At 43.3% G+C, this 25416-nt stretch overlaps 1 protein-coding gene across 5 annotated transcripts in view; it reads left to right on the forward strand.

Moving 5' to 3' along the window:
• Nucleotides 1–25416, forward strand: part of DHX35 (DEAH-box helicase 35) — a 64942-nt gene that overhangs the window by 31506 nt on the left and 8020 nt on the right. For 4 of the 5 annotated variants that reach the window (XR_004808962.2, XM_025470066.3, XM_049100790.1 and 1 more), the window contains exons 9-19: nt 2065–2177; nt 3109–3205; nt 4079–4237; nt 5911–6121; nt 10292–10416; nt 13153–13207; nt 16417–16512; nt 18182–18276; nt 20424–20501; nt 21871–22000; nt 25188–25269. Coding sequence is in view for 4 of the 5 variants with exons in the window: in XM_025470066.3 (XP_025325851.1) it covers nt 2065–2177; nt 3109–3205; nt 4079–4237; nt 5911–6121; nt 10292–10416; nt 13153–13207; nt 16417–16512; nt 18182–18276; nt 20424–20501; nt 21871–22000; nt 25188–25269 (1241 nt within the window). In the remaining variant the exon portion in view is untranslated. The remainder of the gene's footprint in view (nt 1–2064; nt 2178–3108; nt 3206–4078; nt 4238–5910; nt 6122–10291; nt 10417–13152; nt 13208–16416; nt 16513–18181; nt 18277–20423; nt 20502–21870; nt 22001–25187; nt 25270–25416) is intronic. The other variant, XM_049100791.1, reaches the window with a different exon arrangement.

A 25416-nucleotide genomic window follows, 5' to 3' on the forward strand; every position in this document is an offset into this window, starting at 1 on the left:
CCGGGCCCCTGCCGAGTGAAATCAAGTGCTTTCATTCTCTCCTCTGAGCTATTCCAGTACCTTCCTGAATTAGCTTGCCTCCACTCTCTTATTGCCCCTGCCCTCCTCCAAAGTGGCCACTTGAGCCAGGCATCCAGAACACAGGTCTGAGGATGTCATGCCCATCCTCACTGCCCTTGTCTAGCTCATCAGATGAAGTGCCCATGTAGCATGACATTCGGGCCCCTTCAGAGTGATAGATAGCATGATCACTTCCTGAGTACACATTCTAGGCCAGACCTGTGCTGACTGCAGGCCCACATAGGGTAGATAGCGATTTGTCCTTCTGTAGATGAGAGAACAACTCAGAGTGGGGCTGGCCTGCCCTGGACCTTGGGCTCTTTCCTTTGTTGGTGAGCCCTTTATATCTTAGTCTGCATTCTGCTGTCAGCCATAGAAGGGTTGTCTCTTCTTCGTAGCCAGTATAGTCCTCCTCATCCCTCCAGGCTTTGCCAGGGGGTACTGCTTCCTCCATGAAGCTGCTTAGCGTTGACCTTCATTCTGAATAACTTACAGGTTTTTCTGGTCATGTAGTCATTCTGCCTTGGTTTGTATTTTGATTGGTTCCTCATATGCCCATCCCCCCTGGATTATTCACTCTTTTGGGGTGTAGAGGAGCAGTCTTTTCTCACTTGTTTGTGTATCACATCATAGGGCACAGGAGGGCTGAAGTCACTTGATCCAAAAGGGAAGCGAAGAGTAGTGCCATGGAGTTCTTCATAGCACAGCATGGTTCTTGTGTTGGCATGGAGCACTTTTATGTCTGTGCTTACTCTTCTCAGATACAACTTTGAGGTCAGCGTATAGCATCCTATAGCATCCCACTATTCTGTAGTTCAATCCAATCAACTCTTGTAGAAGGGCTCCTCCATATCCATTGCTCTGTATGCGAAGCAGTCCTCAGTGTACCCTGGCTTCCAGTGTCCAGGGCAGGCACCAGCATGGTCAGTAAAGATACATGAGGAATAAAGGAGTCAGGACTTGTGTTCTCCTAGCCAGACCTCCTAGGATAATGAAAAGTAATGCCCAGCCAGGGTTCAGGGATCAGACTGGAATATCATTGGGTGGGAATCGGATGACATACTTGACCCAACAGGATTTCCATGTCCCTCTGCCACTGACACAGCAGCTCCCCCTCAGGCACTCACTGCCAGCTTCTCTGTGTATCTCAGGTCAGATTTCATGAGAAGGGATCATCAGTGGTATCTTCCTGGCCCATTTTTGGCCAGAGCTCTTGTGCCAGGCCTACTTATAAACTGCGAGTCTGGTAGTCAAGTGCCATGGGAGAAGATGTAGCCACCTCTGTTGGAGGAGCTGCCAGGAGCTACCTCTCTTCACAGTGTACTGTGGGAGTGCTGGAGAAGTGTGTAATGGATGACTTCCCCCCTAAAAGTGTTGTGCTAACTCCCCTAGGGCATGGAAAGATAGAGAAGACACTGTCCTTGCCAAAACTGTTCCTGCCTAAAATTTGGGAAGGTTATAATAAATATATATCTGTAACTGTAACACTAGGATCATAGCTAGTGTTTGTAGAAATATAAAGTTTCTTTGTAAATTGATAAATTTACAAAGAATATAAATTCTTTGTAAATTGATAATCAGATATGTGCTTTTCAGATTAGAGCTATACATCAACCTGATTTAAACTGTATTTAATTTGAATCACACCTTTGGACCCAATTTTTTGTTAAATAAAATACAGGGGATAAAAATAAGTAATGCCATAGTTATAGGTGGACCCAGATGTATTGGTGAGTAACAGAGTTTTGAAATCTAACCTTTATTATTTTTTATCAAAGTTCAGTAAAGAGTCTGTCGTTGAAATGTGATTCCTCAAAATTACAATAATAAAAATAGGATTTTTGGTAGTTATTTTGTAACCGATAGTCTGTGTTATATCCAATCTCTACTACCCAACCCCTGCTCTGTCAGTTTTATATTATTTTCTTTCTTTATGTAACAACAAATCATTTTTTTTGAGAGAAATGAAGTGTCCTTTTTTTTTTTTTTTTTTTTTTTAAATAGAAATTCCGGGATTTCTTTAATCAGAATGAAACCAGTGACCCAACAAGGGATACATGTGTGATCCTTACAGTAGAAGGGCGAACATTTCCAGTGGATATCTTTTATCTACAAAGGTTTGATGATACTTTATTTTTAACGATGATGATTAGCAAACGGGGCCTGAGCTATGGAATGTGAAGCCACTGTATCTACTCGTAGCCTCAAGGGCAATATGCCGGGCTGCTGAGAGGAGCATGTTTTGTGTCTCCTGTCTGAGAGGATGTTCTGGAATCCTGCTCAATATCACGCTGAATGCGTTTTGAAACTCTTGACACCGAAGTGCCAATTTCTAAGTCTGTGGCCAGTAGCTCAGTTCGAAAGAGCAAAGTGGTAACAGGATTATAGGGAGGAGGCTTGATAATCTTCAGAACTGAGGTTTACAAGGCTACCTGTCTATGAGGGCAACAGTGATGATTTGAATCATTTGGTTCTTAGTGCTCTACATTAGCAAGGGGGCCTGGTTGACATGGTTGGGAGGAACCCCCTTAGATAGGAAGGGACCATCCTAATTCCTATACCTAGTCACCAGACAGACAAAGACCAGAAGCCTGGTACAGTGGTTGATAAATCCAGAGCGTTATGGGTCTAACTTCTGAGTTTCTCACTGGATAACATATCCATTAGCTCTGAACACTCTACTCAGACATGCTGCCAGTGATTAGGAGGGAAAGTGGAAAGAGTATGAGATTGAGCACTGGGACCACAGCCCCCAACTTTCATTGACCAGGCCTCTTTGCTTGCTAAAGATAGCACTTTTATTTGCATGGGTTTTTATTTCTTTGCAAATAAAGCACTTTTTGCGGTATACATGTAATTATGGATTACTTTTGAATACTGCCTTTAAAAAAAAAGAAAAAAGGAAATGAATGTTTATTTATTCATGTACTGTTTACATGCCAGGCAGGCCCAGACTAACTTTCATGAGGCTTTGCTGCCAGATTGTTAGTGTAATTTATAATTAATGAGTATGTTCTAGTGATGAATGTATCTCATACATCTTTTCAGTCCTGTTCCAGATTATATCAAATCAACTGTAGAAACTGTGATGAAAATTCACCAGACAGAGGGAGATGGAGACATCCTAGCATTTCTGACTGGCCAGGTAATTCTACTGGAATTTTCTCTGATGAACAGACACGTTAAGGCAGCACCAAAATTTAACAAAGGCCTATTACTTTACTTGGCCATTCATTTCATGTTTTATTGTATTTTGTGATTACTTAATTGCGTAGAAAATTGTTTGGATTGATGTCATTCATCTACTGACTAGCTTGTCAGGGAATCATTAGTTCCCACCTGTTCTGTCTGCAGAGGATTCGATATACTTTAGATTCATTAGTTGATTCCAAAGTAAACGATGCAGTCAATGGGCTGTTGTGTTTACCACGATGAAGTGTTGCGTTAGGTACATTTTGTGCATGTGTGTTACTCCTGCAAGCCTCTTTCCCAGTGATGCTGCTCATCCTGGAGGTGGTAAGTGGGCACATCTCTGGAAAGACAACTGAACAAACCAGAGTGCTCACTTACGGTCAGAGTGCTGTTCAGAACCACCCTCCAGTCATAATCTTTTCCACCATCAACACTTTCCACGGTAGAGTAATCTTTTCTGGGGAAAGCTTATAGCGATTTTATATGTCACAGCTTGTCTATATGTATGATATGCTTTGTTTGCCACAGTACATGAAAGCTGAGTAAAATAGTCCTTGGTTTTGTTTATTGGGAGCTCTTCTGTTCACCGCAGATAGTATAGATTTTAGTAATGAATCTGACACTTGGAAATTTTCACCCCATAGACACCACTGTTCAGTAGCATTTGATTAAAAACCACCCCAGAGCAGAGTGTGATTACACTGGAAATCGTGAATCTGATCGCAATTAAAATTCTTATCCCAGCTTTCATTTTCTTTCAAGTCTGATAAAATGACATGCTTCAGATTGATCTCGGGTTTTTTTGTCCCTGGTTCAATGTTTTTAGGAAGAGGTGGAAACTGTTGTGTCTATGCTGATCGAGCAGGCTCGGGCGCTAGGTCGAACTGGGATGAAGAGACACCTCCGAGTTCTCCCCATGTACGCAGGACTGCCTTCCTTTGAGCAAATGAAAGTGTTTGAAAGGGTGTCCCGCAGTGTCAGAAAGGTGAGACTAGCCCAGTGACCAGGGCTGTTTGCTGCCAGCTGTCATGCTGGGGCCCCTTCCCTATGCACTAGGAGGATTTTTTTTTTTTAATTGAAGTGAAACTTTCTAAATAAAGTTTCTTTAAGACCTTTAGGTCAATGCTTCTGCGCAATAAATCTAAAAGCACACAATAAATAGTATATTGCAGAGATTTCTAAACCTGCCTCACAGAAGTAGTTATTACAGCAAGTGATTTCTCTTTGCCTCTTTACTGTCTGCTCAGTATTTCCCCATGGCATAATACTGGCTTGGCTTAAATGACCATCTAGGTGAATTGTGATCAGTCCGGAACAATAGAGAAGTTACTACAAATGGTACCGGTTAACCTATAGAGCCAAATTTACATCAATTAATTCAAGGTGTGGCTGAAAAATATTTAGCCTTGAAATTGGGTTGGGGAAGGGTATGATGAGAAGCACTTGTTGGAAGGAGCCAGCAGGCAGCCAGTCTGTATCCTGGTTATCATCCCCTGGGCCTTACTTGGCTTTCCTTCCCATTAGATGAGGAAGGCACAGAACTGGCCCCAAACCAGCTTATTGTAGCTGTTTATCAGCAGGTGGCAGAGAGTAAGTAGGGGGAGGGGTGGTCTGAGGATCCCATTCTCAATTTGGACTACTTAGAAGAAGGTGCTCAGCCTCATGCCATTGAGATTCAGTACCTCATCTGCCCAGTCAAACGTGAACTGTGGCCAACCGTTCAGGAAGCCCGGATTCTGTGCCTGGGTTACTCTGTGTCTGGATGAGTGACTTAACTTCAAGCCCCATTTTTTTCAATGGTGAAACATAAATAAGAACTTTTGACCAGTGGTTTTCTAGTATAAATTCTTAAATGTCTACTATATGAAAATGGTCGGAAGATTTTTATAAAATGCCAGATGTAAAAGTGCCTTTAATAAGTTCTAAATGCGGACGCCTGGGTGGCTCAGTGGTTGAGCATCTGCCTGTGGCTCAGGGCATGATCCTGGGGTACAGGCTCAAGTCCCACATCGAGCTCCCTGGGAGGAGCCTGCTTCTGCCTCTGCCTCTCTCTGTGTGTCTCTCATGAATAAATAAATAAATAAAATCTTTTTAAAAAAGTTCTAAATGCTATCTATACTCACAGACTCTGGGGGAACAGGGGCCTTGTGTTTCTTGCTCATCATACATCCCCAGCACCTTGAACGGTGCCTGCAGAGTACAGACCCTCAGGAAATAGTTGAGGTGTGAGTGAGTGAATGAATAAAGATGTTCAAGGTGATGATTTCCTTTAGTTGTACAGAAGGCAAAAACAAACATTTGCTGAGCATTTATTATGGACCAAGCACCAGGCTGTACTTGTATTTCACGTTTGATGCCCCCCCCCCCCCCCCCCCCCCGCCCAGGAAGGCTGTAGATATACATGTAGATGTGAGACTGCAGGAATTTAAATAATTTGTCCAAAGTCCTTATGGACCACCTTACACCTTAGGGAGAATTCAAACCCGGGACCCCCTGGCCCTAAAACTCCTGTTTTTTTCCAGCATATTCAGCTGCCTCTTATAGATTCTACATTGTTGGAAATATCTTTAATAGATCTTTGAGGATTTTGAGTAGTTTTTTAAAAGCGAAAAGAACCAAACATCTTCTCTTTTTACTTTTCTTGCTGTGGGGACTTAGGTGATAGTGGCCACCAATGTGGCCGAAACCTCCATTACAATCAGCGGGATTGTGTATGTGATCGACTGTGGCTTTGTGAAGCTCCGTGCCTATAATCCCAGGACAGCCATTGAGTGCTTGGTGGTGGCCCCAGTGTCCCAGGCGTCAGCCAACCAGCGCGCGGGGCGTGCTGGCCGCAGCCGCTCAGGAAAATGTTACCGCCTTTATACAGGTTAGTGTGGCGCTCCTTCAGGGCTGTTGACTTTCTCATGGTTAGCCTGAGCCCTGGAGAGCATCAGGATGGTTCCCCTCATGGGCAGAACTGCACATAAAATCCAGACCCCCTCACGAGGCCCTCTGTCCTTTGCCCCTGCTACTTTCTTCAGTCTAAACGAAGCAGTTCTCTGCTGCTGCTCTCATTGGCCAAGGCTGGCCCACGAGTCCCGTTACTGCCATTCCCATTCCAACTTGATGTCTAGGTGTAGACCTGCCCAGTGTAGATCTATAGCCCTGTGACCCTGTAGCCTGGGCCACGTGTCTCAGGTCCTGTCTTTCCTTTCCCTCAGCTTAACATGGTGCTTTCTTATTTTGGGAAGAACAAGAAATCCTGACTCCTGTTGGGTCTCACAGTGGGTTCCATCTTGCCTCTGGTTCAGAGCATCTTTGCAGAGCGAAAATGGCGGGTTCTCTCCTGAGACCACTGATAGAAAGCAGATAGTTGTTCAGCTCCTGCTCTCTGCCAGGCGCCATGTTAGGCTTTAAAAGAGCAAGATAAAGTTATGATAAAGACCATCCCAGCCCTTCAGAAACTTTCTCTCTAGCTTTAAGGCAGCCTTGCCTTTGACAGTGATATGTCCAGAGCTACTTTCTCTTTCTCTTTGTGGGTAATGGCACTGAGATTTCTCCTCACTTGTCCAGACTTAATTTTCACATCATTTTTAATCCTCTTGCTCTGTCCAGCATCCATCTGCACTCACTTCCCAGATCCTAGGGTTTTGTTATTTGTCTCTTTTTTCCTTCTGATAACCATCACCTTGTTCAGTCCTTGACTCTGTTCTTTCTTGTAGCGAATGTTTACAGAACACTGCTGTAAACCAGCCTTTGTGCCGGGGTTTGGAGATCTTGGGCTAGGTGAGACGTAATCTGTGGGCACATGGTGGAGAGCCAGGTAGTGGAGGCAACCCCGCAAACAGATCGGCATGGTATAGCATGAGAGGATTCCCATTCCGGAATGAGCCTTGAAAGCAGAGGGCAGGGAGTTACGCCACCGGGGAGGGCTTCACACTTGAGTATTTGTGCTTGATCTTATTGCCCACCCAGTGGTTATCTGGGGGAAGGGATAGCACCAAGCAAAGGGAATGGAATGTACAGGTACTTGGTAGGGAGGAAGTGGGTGGGTAAGGATGTCCATGGGAGGCGGGGGAGTTGGAGCCTGAGGCCTGAGCATCTTACTGAAGGTGCTAAGGAGGAATGATGGGAGAGGAAAGAGAGAACCAAGGTTAAAAGGCATCCAGAAATTTGGGGAAGAGAAAACAGATGTTTTGAGGTGGAATTCATATAACATAAAATTAACTTTTATTTATTTATAAAGATTGTATTTATTTATTTGAGAGAGAGAAAGGTCATGAGCAAGAGAGAGCCAGCACAAGCAGGGGGAGGGGCGTAGGGAGCAGCAGACTCTCCGCTGAGCAGGGAGCCCAACATGGGGCTTGATCCCAGGTCCCCAGTATCATGACCTGAGCCGAAGGCAGATGCTTAACCAAATGAGCCACTCAGGCACCCCTAAAATGAACCATTTTAAATCAAACCATTCAGTGGGATTTAATTACATTCACAACATGTATCACTGCCTCTGTCTAGTTTCAGAATATTTCCCTCACTCCGTGCCCATTGAAGCAGTTTCTCCGCAGTTCTCCCTGCCTCCCAGCAACCACCAGTCTATTCTGTCTCCATGGATTTATCTGTTTGGGATATTTCATATAAATGGGATCATACACTATGTGACCTTTTGTGTCTGGCTTCTTTTATTTAGCATAATGAATGCTAAATGTTTTCCAGGTTTGTCTCTGTTGTGTTAGTACTTCATTCTTTTTTTTTTTTTTTTAATGAGAGAAAGGGAGGGTAGGGGCAGAGGGAGAGAGAGAATCTCAAGCAGGCTCCACACCTAGTGCAGAGCCCAACATGGGACTGGATCTCTGGACATGAGCCATGTCCTGAGCCAAAATCAAGAATTGGCCACTCAACTGACTGAGCCAACCTGAGTGCCCCAGTACTTCATTCTTTTTTATGGTTGACTAGGATTCTATGGATGGATAAGCCACAATTTTTTTTATTTATTGGCTGATTACTTCTACCTTTTGCCTTTTGTGGATAGTTGCTACTATGAAAATGTGTGTTTTGAGTACCTGTTTTTAATTCTTTTGGGCATATACCTGGGAGTGGAATTGTGGAGTCATACAGTAATTCTATGTTGGATTCTTTTTGAAGAACTTAGGCGATTTTTAAAGAGGAAATGACCAGCATTATCTTATGCACCAAAGAAATAAAGTACAGAATGCAGCCTAAAGACAGGTAGGTAGATTTGGTTGAAAAGTTACTGGCTCTGTCGCAGGAGCAGTTTTGGTGGAGTGGGGTTGGGTAGGGTTCACCCCCAGTAATGGGGCGCACTGTCCTCCAGCCTCTAGGCTTTCTTGGTTGACTGGCTTCCATGAGCTTTCAGAGTGTAACTCTGAGCAGAGTGCTGTCTGCTTAGTCCCTTAACTTTCCCAGAACCCTCCAGGACTTTTCCTAGCTCATGTTCTCCCACTGTCCACACAGCTGCCCTACACTGCATCCCAGCTGCACTCTGCTCTTCCTGAACATACTTTCTGTTTTCCTACATCTGCATCTCGTATCTTTGATACCTTCCTTGGGCTGTTCCCTCTGCCCAGCAGATCCCCCTTATCCTTCACATCCTTCTCTCAAATGGTAGTTCCCTCATGAAGCAACCTCAAATGCTTTTTGCAGTGACTATGCTTCCTGCTTCCCTGAGCCTCCATTCCCTTCACTGGGTCTCCGCCTTGGAGGTTACTGTTTCTGGTCTTGGTCCTAGGCCCTTTCATATCACTGAAGCTTCTGGAAGCTGCACCTGCAGCTCCTGACCCAGGGCGTGACACACTTGGGTCCTCAGTAGAGTCTAATGGAATGTCATGAACTCGTGGGCAGCACTGGCCTTATGTGAGTGGCTTCTCAGCAGGTTTGTCCTCGTTACTGAGAACTTTGCTTCTCCCTCTGTCAGAAGTATGCTTGGAAAATGTGGTTATCCTACCAAAATGCCTTCCCCAAAATGCTCTTAAAATTCAAAGGGAGTATCCCATGTGGAACTTTCTGCTGTTGCCTGTTCTTCAGCACCTCCCAGTTAGACCTGTGCCTTTGGCCATTTGTACCAGTCTGTCCACGGAACACTGGTTGTCTGTTCACTCATAACCTTTTTGAAAAAATCTTCAGTGATAGTGCTGTTTCTTCTTGATACTTGTTGTTTTCTTTCTCTAGTTAACTAAAGCCTTATGATCTACATGGGGTTGGTCCATTCTAGTGCTAAGGTGGGTGAGCACATTTAAAATGTTGACTGATGTGAGAGGGATTTTTGTGGGCGGAGCATCTTCTATATAATCCGTAAGCTTTCTGGTTATGTACAAAAGTGATTTAATCCCTTCTTTCCCTCCTCCCCCTGCCCTGTTTGCCAGGCTTTTATGAAAAGGCCTCCCAAAGTTTCTTCCTCTCTTCCCCCATTCCTGCCCCTCCCATCTTGGCACCTCTGTATCTTGTGTGCTTTTTCCTATTGGAAGTCATCTTTTATTCCTGATGGGGCATGCAAGCATTCATTGATCTGCTTGGGACATTATCAGATTCTGAGTATGATGCATGCCTGGCTCGTTGGTTTTAAAAGTTAGATTTGGACAATTTTTGCTCTTTGTACGATTTGGTCATTTGTTATGTTCTGGTTACCATTTTGGTGATTTACTTTGAGATTGTTCTTTATTTGTATGTGCGGTTCTTGCCTTCTAGACTTAGTGCAACCCCAGGCAGGGGTAGTGGTGCCTAGGTGCCAGTAGTGGTCCAACACATACTTCTTTCTTTGATTTCATGTTTTGCTGACAAAAAGCGTGTTAAAAAAGCATTCTAAAGTAAGAGAACAGATTTTTATAAAGATACATTATTTATAAAGATATAAACTGCTAAGATACTTTTTAAATAGAATGGTCTTTTCTAAATATGAAACAACTTTGTGTTGTGATGTCATATGCATCTGATTTTAGAGTCTTAGAGCCTCTCATTAGAGAAGGAAAACTGTCCGTTGGGCATAATGATTGTGTTTGATTGTGGCATTTGACCCCAAACAGTTCTGATTTCTTATCCTCAGAGGAAGCCTTTGACAAGCTGCCTCAATGCACTGTCCCTGAGATGCAGCGTAGCAATTTGGCACCTGTCATCCTACAGCTGAAAGCACTAGGGATCGACAATGTCCTCAGGTTCCACTTCATGTCGGTAAGTCCTACCTTCTGTCTGGAATGCCCGTGGGCAAATGTCAGGACGTTAGATGAAGCACATCGTCCCCCTCTCCACCCCCCTTAGTTCGTGTGTCATGTACCCACTCAGCACCAGGCCCTGTGCAGGGTATGGGGGAGTAGAGCCCGACAGGGGAGACACAATTCCTGTTCTTATCTGCTGGGGGGTGACAAGTAAGTGGGTAATTGCTGTGCATGGGCCCAGTGCTCTGAGAGACAGAGGAGGGGCCTCCAGCTCAGTCAGTCTTGTGCAAAGTGAGACTTGAAATCCAGGTAGGATTTCACCAGGTCAGGAGGGTGGGGGGATCCAGGACAGCAAGTGTGCATAGGTGCCTACCTGAGGGAATATCACAGGTAGGGGAGCCAGGAGGGCTTTGGTAGAGCTGTGGGGGATGTCCTCGTGGCTGATCTCCTTTCTGCTCATTTCCTGGGGGCAGGTTTCCGGGAGTGGAGTTATAAGGTCAAAGAGCTATAGTCATTTTGTACATCCTTGATGTGTGGCCAGATTGCTTTACCAGTGTAAGCTCCAGCAGTGCGTGCTGCCTGTCTCACTGTGCGTGTGTCATGCCATGTTATTTTCTTTTAGAGTTTTGCTAATTTGATTGATGTCAGGAGGGAGAAAGGCAGGAAGGGAAAAATATCTGTCCCTTATTGTTTGATTTCTCCAAAGACTTTTAAAAAACTCCATTTATTGTCCACTTTATATTTCTTCTGAGTTGTTAAGCCCTTTATCTGTTAGAATTAGTGTTTATTGTGATTTTTAAGAGCCCTTTAATTATTAAAGACATTAACCTTTGTCTATAGTATTTCTTGCAACTGGTTTTTCTAGTTGTTTGTATTTTACTGGTTTTTTAAAATTTGTTTTTTTAAATGTGCAGACATTGTAAATATTTCCACAGTAAAATCTTTCTGTTTGTGATTTCTTATTATTTCTGTCCTTATAAAGCACTTTCCTGCATCTTGGTCAGTTAGTAAACATTCAGTCATATTTTCTTCTTGAATTTTTATGATTTGAAGGTTAACTCTTGTTCTGTCCCAACTGCATTGTTATGTGGTATGACAAGCCTGGATGCTCAGATAGTAAAGTCCCTAATATTATATATGTCATGATGAACTAGGTGAATGAAGGAATAGAAAATATCAGTCTCTCTCCCAAAGAAAACAACTGTGTGTTTATCATAAGTATGGAAAAAAATACCCTCTTTGATTATTGGTGTATGCAAGAAATTACAGAGAAGATAAGTAATATATGCAAATTAAAAGCTTTAAGAAAATCCTCCCATCTAAGATGCAAGAAAACATGTAATGGCAAAAATGACATATCAGCATCTTGAGAACTGCAGAGCTTTTCAAGCATCATTTGGAATAAATCAAATATCCACTGAAAAAAGAGCTAAAGGAAAGGAAGCAGCACAAAAGAGACATTGGAATGTGGCTTCTCTAGAAGAGAAGTAAGTACAGATTGAAATAGGTGTTAGGTACCACTTCACATTAGTTAAGTGATCAAACAGGCAGTAAAATGAGAAAGTCCAAAGCCGACAGTTTGGGAAAGCAGTTTCATACTCCACTTCAGTCCTGGAGGGCTTTCTGACATTATTTTATGAACTGTAGAAATGCCTGATATTTCTTCTCAGGGAAATTTCTCCTGAAAAAATAATTTAAAAGAAGAAGAAAACTTACATGTATGATCATGTTTATAGTATCATTGTATATTAAATTTTGAAATGGAATAATGAAATCATAAACTTTTGGACAACTGAAGTATGAGGAAAATACATACAAATTCATTTTCATATATTCCCTTCTGGTTATTTTCTCCCAAAACTGTGGTATTTTTATTTTTATCTTTTTATAGTTGAAATCACAGGGCACATATAATTTTGTTTATTTAGCAGTGTTAGTTATAGTAGCAAAGAACAGAAAACAACTCAGTTACCCAGGAGGAAGACAGTTGTGCATTTTATGGATTATGACCTTATTGGAATATTATGCAGCTATCCCAAGTAGTCACTGTAAAGTTTCTCTGGTTAAACAAAACAAAATTAAACAAAACAGTGAAAACAGAAAACCATACGAAAAAAACAAACTGAAGTAGACATATACAGTCCTTCCAACTATGTTCATACATAATGTTTGCATATGGTCCCAAATCAGATGAGGCCAGAGAGAAATACTGTGTGTTTGGGTGAAAATACTGGGAATGTGATTTAGATCCAGAGAATCAGACTGAAGGTCACAATAGCAGCTTTGCTTAACTTCAGATTGCCTAGTGTTCTCTATTTTCAGAAATTCGGATCCTGTGTATGTCATTTGCCCTCTATGGGCAAGGCCTGGCACTGGGGTCTGAGAGGTACAGAATTACCCACCAGGGTTGCTGCAATGGAAGATTGAGACTGTGAAGGAAAAAATCAGAAGTGTCTGATGAGAGTGTAGGAAAACAGGGAGGTTGTTCAAAGAAGGGACCCATCATTTCTGGTGGAGGGGAGCATGAGGGAGGGCTCCAAGGGGCAGTGTTTAAATCAAGCTGTGATTGAAGACCAAGTAGTACTACGGATACTGAGAAGGAGAGGAAGGGCATTTGGGGCACCAATGTGAGTACAAGCATGGAGTCTGGGAGCTATGGGGCACATAAGAGGGGAGAGTGGATTTGGGCAAGAATAGTCACATTTTATGTCTGTTATCTGAGGAAATTAGGAGGATTTTTATGTTTTTACAGCCCCCTCCGGCCCAGTCGATGGTTCAAGCGTTGGAGTTACTCTATGCTCTGGGAGGTATGCCTGTCTTACGTGTTCTCTGATCTACTTATTATTAGATGGTATTGGTTAGATTGTATTCACGTTAGGGCTCTTAGTATCTTCAGAGATGGGACTGGTTCTCTGCATATGTATGATGCTCTTAACAACTCTGAAGCTTTATCAAAATAAAGAGATGGGACCATAATTAGATTAATAGTACATGAAGTCCAGTTATGACAGTGAATTCATAAAGCATGTTGGGACATCAGGAGCTATTAATAACCATCACTGGAGCCACACTCCTGAAAGATATCTAGAAGATTCCCTAAGAGTACGTCAGATGTTACTTCTCTAGGCCTTTTTCTCAGTCCCTCCACCCCATCCCGAAATTTCTGGCTCAGTGTTTTCTCCCTGTTTCCCCCCCTCATTCCATTCCTGGAATTCCCTGTGAAGAATTGGGTCAATGACCAGCCTATGGAATTCTTTGGGGCAAGGAAACACCAAGCTATAAAGGAACCTGTAGTCTCTTGTTTAAAAATGTAGTTTTTACTTTAAGAAAGAGAGAACTGTAGTCTGAATTCATCTGTTTAGGAAGTACCTATCTTTGCTGCAGATGTTGCCCCAAGTGAACAGAATGTCTGGTTTGGTGGTAGGTTTTGATAGAGGTTTTGTCCTTTGAGATTGTTTTGTTTTTAACTTTTTTGTTGAGGCATAATTCACATACCATATAGTTTACCCATTTAAAGCATATAGTTCAGTGGTTTTTAATGTATTCACAGGGTTGTGCCACCATCACCCCAAGTTTAGAATGTTTAAAACCGTTTTATCACCTAAGAAAAAAAATCCTGTACCCATGGGTGCTCACTCCCCACTCCCTTTCCCCTCTTCCCAACCCCAGGCAACTACTGACCTAATCTCTTTCTTTGTAGACTTGCCTGTTTCGGACATTTCACATAAACAGGATCATATAATCTGTGGTCTTTTGCAATTGGCTTCTTTCATTCAGCACGATGTTTTCAAGAGTCATCCGTGTTATAGAGTGTGTTGATACTCATACCTTTTTATTGCTGACTAATAAAGCATTGCTTGGATGAGATATGCCACGTATTATCCTTATCCATTGAGCAATTGATGGACATTGGGGTTGTTTACCCTTTTTGGCTAAATAAAGCTGCTGTAAACATTTACGCGCTAATTCTTGGTGGACATTCCTACCAGCAGTGTATGAGGGTTCCCCTTGCTTCAGATGATAGCAAGTTGTTATCTGTCTTCTGCGTTAATAGGCATCCTAGAGGAAATGAAGTGGTATCTCATGGATTTGATTTGCATTTCTCTAATGACTAGTAATGTTAAACACTTTTTCATGTGTATTGGCCACTCATAAATCTTCTTTGGAGAAATGTCTGTTCAAATCCTTTGCTCATTTTTACTTGGGGGTACTGTCTTTTTTTATTACTGAGTTGGAAGAGTTCTTTATGTGTTCTGGGTGTAAGTTTCTTTTCAGATCTGTGATTTGTGAATACTTCTTCCATTCTGTGGGTTGGCTTTTCACCTTTCTTGATGATAATTGTTTGTAGTACAAAAGTTTTAAGTTTTCACATAGTTCAGTATATGTATTCTGTTGCTTGTGCTTTTGGTGTCTTGTCTAAGAAACCATTGCCCAACCTCTCTATGGAGATCTCTCTTAGGTTTTCTTTGAAAAGTTTTTATAGTTTCAGTCCTTATATTTAGTAAGTCCGTGATCCATTTTTGAGTAAATTTTTTTGTATGGGGATCCCTGGGTGGCGCAGCGGCTTGGCGCCTGCCTTTGGCCCAGGGCGCAATCCTGGAGACCCGGGATCGAGTCCCACATCGGGCTCCCGGTGCAGGGAGCCTGCTTCTCCCTCTGCCTGTGTCTCTGCCTCTCTCTCTCTCTCTCTCTCTCTCTCTGTGTGGCTATCATAAATAAATTTAAAAAAATTAAAAAATTTTTGTATGGGGTCCATTTTCATTCATTACATTTGTGATACTTCCCTGCAAAAGAATAGCCAATTACTGATGTAGGATCATCAGTGATTAAAAGGCCTTTAGGTGAGTCTGTGTCAAGTCAGCCCGGAGTGCATGTGTGCCAGAATAGGTTCCTGTCCCTGTTCTTAAGCATGTAGTAGGACCCTGAAAGGAAAGTGTCATGGAATAGTCTGTAATGAGTAGGGGAGAACATTGACTACCTAGAAGTTTTTCTTTTCTTTTTTTTTTTTTTTTTTAAAGATTTTATTTATTTATTCTTGAGACAGAGAGAGGCAGGGAGAGAGACAGAGACACAGGAGAGGGAGAAGCAGGCTCCATGCAGGGAGCCTGACGTGGGACTGGATCCCTGGTCTCCAGGATCTGGCCCCACGCTGAAGGCGGTGCTAAACCGCTAAGCTACCGGGGCTGCCCAGAAGTTTTTCATTTGGATTGATTTGCCTCTAATCCAACAGAATGAAAGTTAAAATATTTTCTAATTCTTCACTGCCCTAAGTAAGCTGGAAAAGGCAGAGGAATTAAGGCACCTGACTTAATTTATAGTTACAAGCTGAATTATCACCTTTCAAGAGATGATTATATGGGAACAGAAGAGAAATTACCTTTCCTGTCTTACTCTGAGCTCTGCAGCATGTTTTTTAATGGCATACCTTGGGAATAGTCTGAATGGCAATAAAGTAGTAGTCAGCATCTTGGGAATCCCATACCTGGATATTGGTTAGTGGTGAAGAGGCAAGGAGAGATGTGGGGAATTGGAATCTGCCCTGTTCAGTAAACTGCCCAGGAGGCAGTTGGATGAATGGTTCTGGTGTTGGCATCCAAGAGAGATCTGGGCAAACATTTAGATTCCCAGTCCCTGGCCTTGTAATTGCTCTCATAGTGTGAGAGGATCAGAGGTTATGGGATACCATTCTGGAACATCTGTGCTTGGAAGGAGCAGTGTCTGGGCTGGGTGAGAGGAATGGGGAGTGAGAGGAGGTTGCAGGGCCATTTCCTTGGAATGAAGTTCTTAAATAGAAGCTATTGGAAGTATCAGTTTTTCAAAATTGGGTATTCAGAAGCTCAGAGGCGGTCTTTTCTTCTTTTAATTTAATAGCATTCTGATGTAAGATTGAGTTTGGTAGCATGATTCATCTTTTTGGACAACTTTTCTAACGTACATCATCGTTTATCCTCCTGATAACTGTCTATCTTCCAACACCTTAGTTCACGCCTTCTGATTTTTGTTGTTCCTACGGCAGGTCTAGACAAAGACTGTCGCTTAACTGAACCACTTGGCATGAGAGTTGCGGAGTTTCCTTTGAATCCCATGTTTGCAAAAATGCTGCTCGAATCAGGTATGTGGAGACCAACAGTTCTCGTAGATTCTGTCAGAGGATTACTTCTTGAATTTTGTGTGCCCTAGGGAAGGGGGCACGATATATTCTGAGCAGTGAAGGAGCTAATGCTGTCTGATTTGGGGCATGTTGTTAACTGGAGATTCTGTGTCAGTCACCATTAAACACTTTTTGTTTGTTTCCTGGGGAACTAGAACTGATGCCTGATTTGTTTTGTTTTGTTTTTTTGAAACTGGGAAGTTTTTTTATTTTTTATTTTTTTAATTATGGTAAAAAATACATGAAATGTACCATTTTACCATTTTCAACTGTACAGTTCTGCGGCATTAAGTACACTCACATTGTCGTTCAGGCCTTATCACAATCCATTTCCAGAACTTTTCATCTTTTCAAACTGAAACTCTGTCCCCATTAAACACCAACTCCCCATTCCCTCTTACCTCCAAGCCCTGCAGCCATCCTCTTACTCTGTCCCCATGAATTTGATGATTCTGGGAACCTCCCTTTAGCAGAATCTTACAATATTTGTTCTTTTGTGACAGATTGATTTCACTTGACATACTGTCTTCTGAGGTTCATTCATGTTGTAGCATATGTCAGAATGCCCTTTTTAAAGGCTGAATAGTATTTTGCTGTGTGTACGTACTGCCCATCTGCTGATGGACACTTGGCGTTGCTTCCACCTGCCAAGTATTGTGAATAAGGTTGCTGTGAGCATTGGCATACAAGCATTTGTTGGAGTACCGGCTTTCGCTTCTTTGCTGGATCATCAAATAATTCTGCGTTTAATTTTTTGAGGACTCCTCATTCTGTTTTCCACAGAGGCCACAGTGCTTTGTATTCCAGCCACCAGCACCCAGGAGTCCCACCTTCCCTGACACCTTCAGATGTTTGTGAGGAGATGAGTAAGGGGTAAAAGTTTACGAGCTAGAGGTTGAGTCAGAATCATAGAGTATAGTTTATGTGTCCCCCCGGCCCCCCACCACTCCTACCAGGAAAGGAAATGAGAATTTTTTTCTTGTTTTCGGCTTTTATATTCATTAGCAGTTTACAGAGCTGTACTTCAGACTAAGTATATAAGAGTCAGCTTTAAACACCCAGATGACCTTAGGCTTACATTGAGAAACAGGACTCTTAACTTTGGGGCTGGGGGAGCATATCAGCCAGGAGGCAGGAAACTATGGGAAGGAGGATGGGCAGTGCAGTTTGCTCACTGTCCAGTGCCCTGAAGCGCCCATGACTGCAGCCCTTGTGCCAGGTATGAGCAGCCACTGTCTGCAAAGTGCTTCTCTGGTCGGGTGTGTCTTGGACTTGCTAGGTCAGGTGAGCCCTGCTGAGAGGGAGGCCACCCCAGAGAGGGGTCCAAGAGGAGAGAGACTGCAGAAGGGACACAACCCCCCACTGTGGTACACAGCGAGAGTCCTCGATGTCCCAACTGCTGAGTGCAATAGCATCTCCTTTCTCAGAGTCCTCCTGGGCCTCTGTTCATCTGGGCCACATATGGACATTACAGCAGGGTAAAGTGTTCATATATGATGAACTCGAACAGTCAAACTGTGTATAAATACATGACCTTCGTTTGTAGTATGGTGTAAGGAAAATAACAAAATGTCTTTCACTCCTCGTTGACAATACATGTTTGAAATCAGACATGCTCTTTGTTTTATAGGAAATTTTGGCTGTTCTCAGGAAATTCTAAGCATTGCAGCCATGATGCAAATCCAGAATATCTTTGTGGTCCCCGGAAATCAGAAGTCTCAGGCGGTAGGTCTTTTCCCCCAAGCTGTTCATACCAGTCTCTTTCACTGTGGGCTCTCCTTATTGAAACTGTCTGGGAACCACCAATGACAGGGCTGTGCGAATGGAATCCACTTGCATTCTGCGTGTTTGTCATGTTCTGGACACTCTGCCAGACGTTTTATGTGCCTCGTGTTCCCTTGTGTCTTCACCATAAACTTGGGAGGTAAAAACTATTCTCATCATTTTTAGAGATGAAGGCACAGAAATGTTAGGTAACTCATTTGTGATGGCCCAGCCTTGGGGCAATTGCGTTGCACAGTCCAGAGCCCCCAGTCTTAACCATGCCCTCTTCACTTCCTCATAAGGGAAACAGGCCTTTAGGTGCCTCTGGGAAGAGACCTGGGTGGCACCCTCATGGCATAAGGAGTCTTGCCTGGGCACAGCAGGTTAATTTTGGTGGTGGTGGTGGTAGAGGGGTACTCCAAGCTAAGAGATGGCCACCTGAGGCCCTGGCACCAGAGACCACTGATGGCGTGATTGCAGGGGGTGGGGCGGGGGTGAGAGTATGGGAGGGGTGTGTGGAGAAATCAGGCTATGAAACACACCCTGGATGCAAGGTGTGCTGACAGAGGCAGGCAAGTGTGAGGTCAGGGCTGGTTGTCACAGGAAGAGTAGAGAGTGGCAGCCTTGCACATGTAGGAGCTGAGCTGGGATGTGTGGTTGGGGGAGAGACTTTCTTAGGGGTAGTTGTCCTCTGCCCTCAGAGTCATAACTTGATAGATTATATCTTCCTGCTTCTGTCCCTGGTGAGTTTGTCCATTTTTTCCACTGTTTTTTGGTGGTTGTTTTTTTAAAAATTTTATTTATTCATGAGAGACATACAGAGAATGGCAGAGACATAGGCAGAGGGAGAAACAGACTCCCTGTGGGGAGCCCGATGTGAGACTTGATCCCAGAATCCCGGGATCACAGCTTGAGCCAAAGGCAGATGCTCAACCACTGAGCCACTCAGGTGCTCTGCATTTGCTTCTCTATTAGTCCTTCTGATGGTCCTCCCTTAGCACAGGCCGACTCATTTTCAATATGAGGAACCTGAAGTCCCACCCACTGCCTGGAACTGCAGCATGTCCCCTCCACGGTCCAGCCTCTCCCCTGCTTTGCTTTCCTCTAGCACTTCTGCTACCTGCTGTACCATATATGTGGCTTGTTTGTTTGGTTTTTGCCTCCACCACTGTTTATTCACTGTTACATCCCAAATGCTTAGAATAGCGCCTGGCCTCTAATGCACAGGAGACACCTGTTAACGAAGAAATGAATGGAAGGCAGGAAGGTGGGTAGGTAGGCTGGTTAATTATGTGGTATTTGATACAAGGAGAAAATTCTAGAGATACTAAGTATATTTGTGTGCTTCTGTGCTTATCATGTGTGCTGTTCCTCAAACTCACTACAGCGGGCAGCCCAGCCCCGTGGCTCAGCGGTTTAGCACCTGCCTTCGGCCCAGGGCGTGATCCTGGAGACCCGGGATCAAGTCCCACGTCAGGCTCCCAGCATGGAGACTGCTTCTCCCTCTGCCTGTGTCTCTGCCTCTCACTCTGTCTCTCATGAGTAAATAAAAACTTAAACAAACAAACAAACACCTCACTGGAACAGGGTGGTATTGCCCAGGATCATACAGAAGGGAAAATGGAGGGACAAGATCTGAGAGGATTGTGCGGCTGGTGGTAGCTTCCGACTACAGTGTCTACCATGTGCCAGATAGCTGGCCCCCTGCCCTCTCGGAACCTTACGTTCTCCTGGGAGCTGGGGCTGGTGGGGTGGGTTGGGGGGTAGTTCTTCTGAGAGAGATGGTATTGACTGGATAGAGGATAGAGGAGGGAAGACCCAAGGACACTAACATTTTCTTGTATCTCTGGCTGGTATTACAGTGAATCATCTTAATCCTGCAGCAGTCTTGATAGGTTTAATATCCTGATTTTATAGATAAGGAAGTTGAGGCTGAGAAAGGGTACATTACCAATCTGAGGTTTTTAGGAAATGGTGGAGCTGGAACTGGTACAGAGCAGGTGTCTGTGACTCTGCAAGCCACAAGCCATTCCGTGTAATGTTACCTCCCTGTACCAGAGGCTCACAGGAGTCGGCTGTGAGAATAAATGTTGTTTTATTCTTTCCAGATTCGAGTACACCGCAAATTTGCTGTGGAGGAGGGTGATCATCTCACTATGCTCAATGTGTATGAAGCATTTATCAAAGTAAGCACAGTTAGCCCTCGAAAGGCCCATTCAGTCACTCGAGGTGTGAGGATTCCAGAAATTCAGTTTATAAAGGAATGGCTGAGAGACCTCTGTAGTTTCCCATTAGATTATTGCCAGTACTTCTGACCCACTGGGGTTGGGGTGGGGGGTGGAGGGGCTGCCTGAGTCTGTGGTATGATTTTGCCTGGAAGGACACAGGAGTTACTCCTGACTGTCCCCTACCTGGAGACTTGGCCTGCTGGCAATGTGCTGACGGCTTGGCCAGGGACCTGGCTGTGAGAGGGGTGTGCAGTGAGGACCTGCATCTGCTCACATGCCCTACCCGTATTTAGCTAAATGCAGTGTTGATTTTTTTTATATTCTTAACATTTTGTAAAACTAAGCAAATGATACGGCTTAAAATTCTCACTAAAAATTGCTGAAAATTTCAGAGAGCTTTAAAAATGATAAAAACCATAAGAAACCTCTTATATAGCAGAAAGGGTGAGAGGGGGAAATTAGATATTTCAGATTTCAGTATCTTGTATTCGTTCCCTTAAATACTCTCTTAGAAGAGGAGAAATACTAAATTTTTGTTTCACCAGAGATCTAAGGGAGTTTATTCAGTTATTGAACAGTTTTCAGTAAAACCTCATCTCTTACTGAGAACATGGATTATGAGTTACAGCAGTTAAAATTCATTTGCGTAAGTGCAGCATTCTATCTTTAATCTGAAGCTTGCTCTGCTGCTGGAAGGCAGATACATGTTTACACCGTGTTAGTGGATAGTTGCCTTCTTGGAGAATCTTCTGTGAATTACATTTTCTTATTTAAAATGCCTTCCTGTCTGGCTTAGAATTTCAGAGGTACATCCCCACAGCAGTAATTTAAGACATAATGATCCACTTAAGAATGTAGGATAAAATTAAGCACTGTTGATAGACAAATCATACTTTGGGGATTAAATAATAATAATTTGTGAATTATTTCTAAATTGGCAAGTGTCTTGCTCACCTGTAGTCTCACAGAATGGTGAACTCAAAGAAAGTTGATTTACAAAGTTAATTTACCAAGACCCACAGGGAAGTGGTTCTTATTGATGACTTGCCAGTCGGTTGGGTATTTCAGATTGAAAACAACTCTGCTTGTCAGTATGTTCTCCTTTGCCTTTTGGCGCAGGGAGTGAGATGGAAGAGCAGATGGTATGGTATGCATGAGGGTCAGCATCTGTCTAGGGAGATGGGGCAGGAAGGGGCTTGTTAAGATGGGAAGATCTTCCCCACTGAGTAACCAAAGGGGAGAAAGAGGAAACTGCCTGGTAGTGTAGCCACGGTTGAAAACTTGTCTGCATTTTTCTCACTCCCCCTCTGTCTCGGTTGCCCTGCAGCACAATAAAAACTCCCAATGGTGTCAAGAACATTTCCTGAATTACAAGGGTCTCATCAGAGCTGCAACAGTGCGAGAGCAGTTGAAGAAGCTTCTTGTCAAATTCCAAGTGCCCAAGAAATCAAGTGAAGGTAAGAGCAAACCACCACACCTGGTGATGCTGCATCCTGTGCTGTTCACTTGCATTCCTCAACGGTCCGTGCAGGGCTGTGTGAGTCCACACAGTGTGCTCTGTACCTACGCCGGGCTCACACAGAATTGCCCATGCTGGTGAAAAGCTGAGCATGTAAAAGTAGCATGTGTTTTCCATGGAGGTCCATTTTTATTTCTGAGGGCTGTTCTTAGTAAAAAAAAAAAAAAAAAAGAAATTTACAAGCCCTGACAAGACATCAGGATTATTAACATTTACATTATTGCATGTTACATAGCTAATTTCCCCATGTAGACTTTGCAAGACATATTACTTTTGTAAAAGGACAGTATTTATGGCTATTCCATATAAAGTGTGTTTTATTTTCAAATGCAGACATTACTAATCAAGTCTGTGTGTTAAGCCTCAACAGTCCCTGGGGTAAGACAGGAGTGCTGTATAAGACAGGGTCTCTGGCTTCTGGCAGTGACTATTGCCACCATTAATTGAGGACATCATGGCAGGGTTTCTACAAATATTCCCTCACTTAATTGCCCACTCTGTGAGATGTAGGGTGATACTGTCCTCATTTTACAGATAAGTTGTAAAATCTTAGGGAGAAATTCAGTGGAGTTGAGGACAACACAGCTGATTCAGCTGAGCCAGTTCTGTGTGGCTCATAGCCTGTGCTTTTGAGGAGGTGACCCATCTGCTCATTTCACTCAGCCATTGCCCAGTGAGTGCCTGCTGCGTGCCAGGTGCCCTGCCACCCTCTATGCCCTGAGTACTTGCTAGCACCCCATTAACACCTAAAGTAGGCCTGCAAGTGTGCCAGTGTTTCCATGTGTGAGTTCATTTAATGCTCACCCTAATCCAGTGATATGTGCCACTTGTATCCAGTTTATAGATGAGATCAATGGGTGAAGAGGCAAAGAAGAACTTGCTAAAGGTCACATAGTGCGTGTGTAGTGGAATCAGAACTTGAACTCAGGCAGTTTCATTCCTGCCATTTCACCCTTATTTTTGTCTCTGTCCTAAGGGCAAGCGATTACAAAATGGTGAAGACATGGTTCTGATTCTGAGGACAGTGAAGGGAGGGATTCATGTAGATAGAGTGTTACAGTGTGAGGTCATCGGTTCTCTTCCAAGTTAGAGGAGTAGACCCTTCCATACGTGAGGTAGACAGAGGTGGCAGATGTAGTAGGAATGCAGGGAGGTGGGAACCTAGTGGGGTTGGGCCTGGGAGGCCACATAGCAGGCCTTGAGATGCGGTCCAGTCCAGCAGCCTGGTTACACTAAGGAGTACAGGGCAGGGGTCTGTGGAGACAGGTGCGTGGGGTGAGGGACATATTAGATGCTCACAATATTAATGAATGAAGAAGCTCACTGGAGAGGGGAGAATTGAAACCAGAGTGGGTAAAGTTGGTGTCATTGATAGAAGCGAGAAGCTTCCAAAGTCAGCTGACTAGGGAGAAGCTGATCTAGTGCTTGTCGCCTAACAGACAGATGGCAGCCTTACTTCTACATCTGTGTTTCTTAACCTGTTTTTCATTATCAACCTCTCGCTCAGGAGAAAAGTGACATTAAATTTAAGTTCTTCCTAAGGAGAGAAATTAAACATGAAAGGAAATAAGATTTCATAAGGTAGGGGTGAGCCTTGGTAGGCCATACCATTGCAGTTTCTAAGATTCCCCTCTTCCTTGCCCCCAAGAGCCAATTTTCATCCCTTGGAAGCAGTGTCTCCCTGATAAGAATGTATGTTCTATATAGGAGTTTCTATCAGGTAGCAGTTGGAGAGAAGAGATTGAATCTTGGATCAGATTGTGGTTAGAAATGTAGATTTGAGATTTATCATATCTGTTCTGTGCTGAGAAGCAATAGAGAAAATCATAGAAATAATAAATTATGTAGAAACTTAAAATTTCTGAATATTAAAGAAAAAGCAAATAGTGAAAATATTTTTAGCATAGATGAGAAATTAAAAACTTTGTCACAGGATGAGTTCATTTAACATGCTTATAAAAAATACTAGTTTTCAAGTTGACAAATGGGCAAAGGAACAGAAAACTCACAAAAGAAGAAATATAGATAGCAATTGATCAACATACAGTAGAAGAAGGCATGCCTTTTTGCCATAACATTGCCAGTAAGAACATGGTGAAACTGACACTCTCATGCACCGTTGATGGTTTTGTAAATTACACCACCTTTCGGGAACTTACTTACCAATACACTGTATTTCATTGGATCTAAGATGCCATCATTTTTTTTAAAACTTATGTTTTATTTACTTATTAAATATTTTATTTATTCATGAGCGACATACAGAGAGAGGCAGAGACATAGAGGGAGAAGCAGGCTCCTTGCAGAGAGCCCAGTGCGGGACTCAATCCCAGGACCCTGGGATCAGGACCTGAGCCAAAGAGACACTCAGCCACTGAGCCTCCAGGCGTCCCTAAGATGCCATCATTTGTAGGGCATGCCATTATTTTATGTACCACTAAGAAAAAAGTACTGCCAGTTACAATTACAAAATGCTGTCCTGATCTCAGTAAGTTAAAGGGGAAAAAAAGAGTGAGTCTTAGAATTGATGGAATGTAAAAAATAAAAATAAAAAATTGATGGAATGTGGCATGTTGTAAGCCACATCCATGACATTATCCTTTGCATAATCATATAGAATGTATCCTTTGGAAATCATTTAATAAATGGTTGGGCTCTATCCTTGGAAGATGTTTACTGTAGCAATACAGACACCAATTAAAATGGGACATTCGAAAAATTGTGAAGAATTATGTGCTGTAGCTTCTAACCACAGAAATAACTTTGTGATGTACGTATGGGAGAACCATTAAGATTTTCTCCTAAAAAAGGAGTTTTGGGATCATTGGCCAGCCTATGGTGTACTCCCTTGGGTTCTGGTGCCCGGCTTTGGTCTTGTCACCTGTGGCCTGGGGAGTTGGGGCATCCCAAGGTAAAGGAACAATCCAGCATGGTTCTCTCAACAGCTGTAGGTGGTGCCAATGCAGGCACCCAGCCCCGGGAGGCATGGGGCTGGGGCTGGTTCGGGGAGGTTTGCAAGGCGGCTCAAAGCAGTCTGGGGTGGGGCCTCAGAGCACAGGCCTGAGCACACAGAGCATTGGGGAGGCAAGGGGCTCACCCGTCACTCTGTTTGCTACCTTGTATAGGTGATCCAGATCCAGTCCTGAGGTGCATTGTTTCAGGATTCTTTGCAAATGCAGCACGGTTTCATTCTACTGGAGCTTATAGGTAACATACTTCATGGAGTCATTTGCTAAAAGGAGAAATCTTAAAGATGATCTCTACCCCATTAGAAAGCTGATGTGCTCAAAGAGTACAGAAATTAAATTAAATAAATTCTCTTTATCTCCTGCCTCCTTCCAAAGATGAGTTGAA

This window comes from Canis lupus, chromosome 24, assembly GCF_003254725.2.
Source record: "Canis lupus dingo isolate Sandy chromosome 24, ASM325472v2, whole genome shotgun sequence".
NCBI classification, from domain to species: Eukaryota; Metazoa; Chordata; class Mammalia; order Carnivora; family Canidae; genus Canis; species Canis lupus.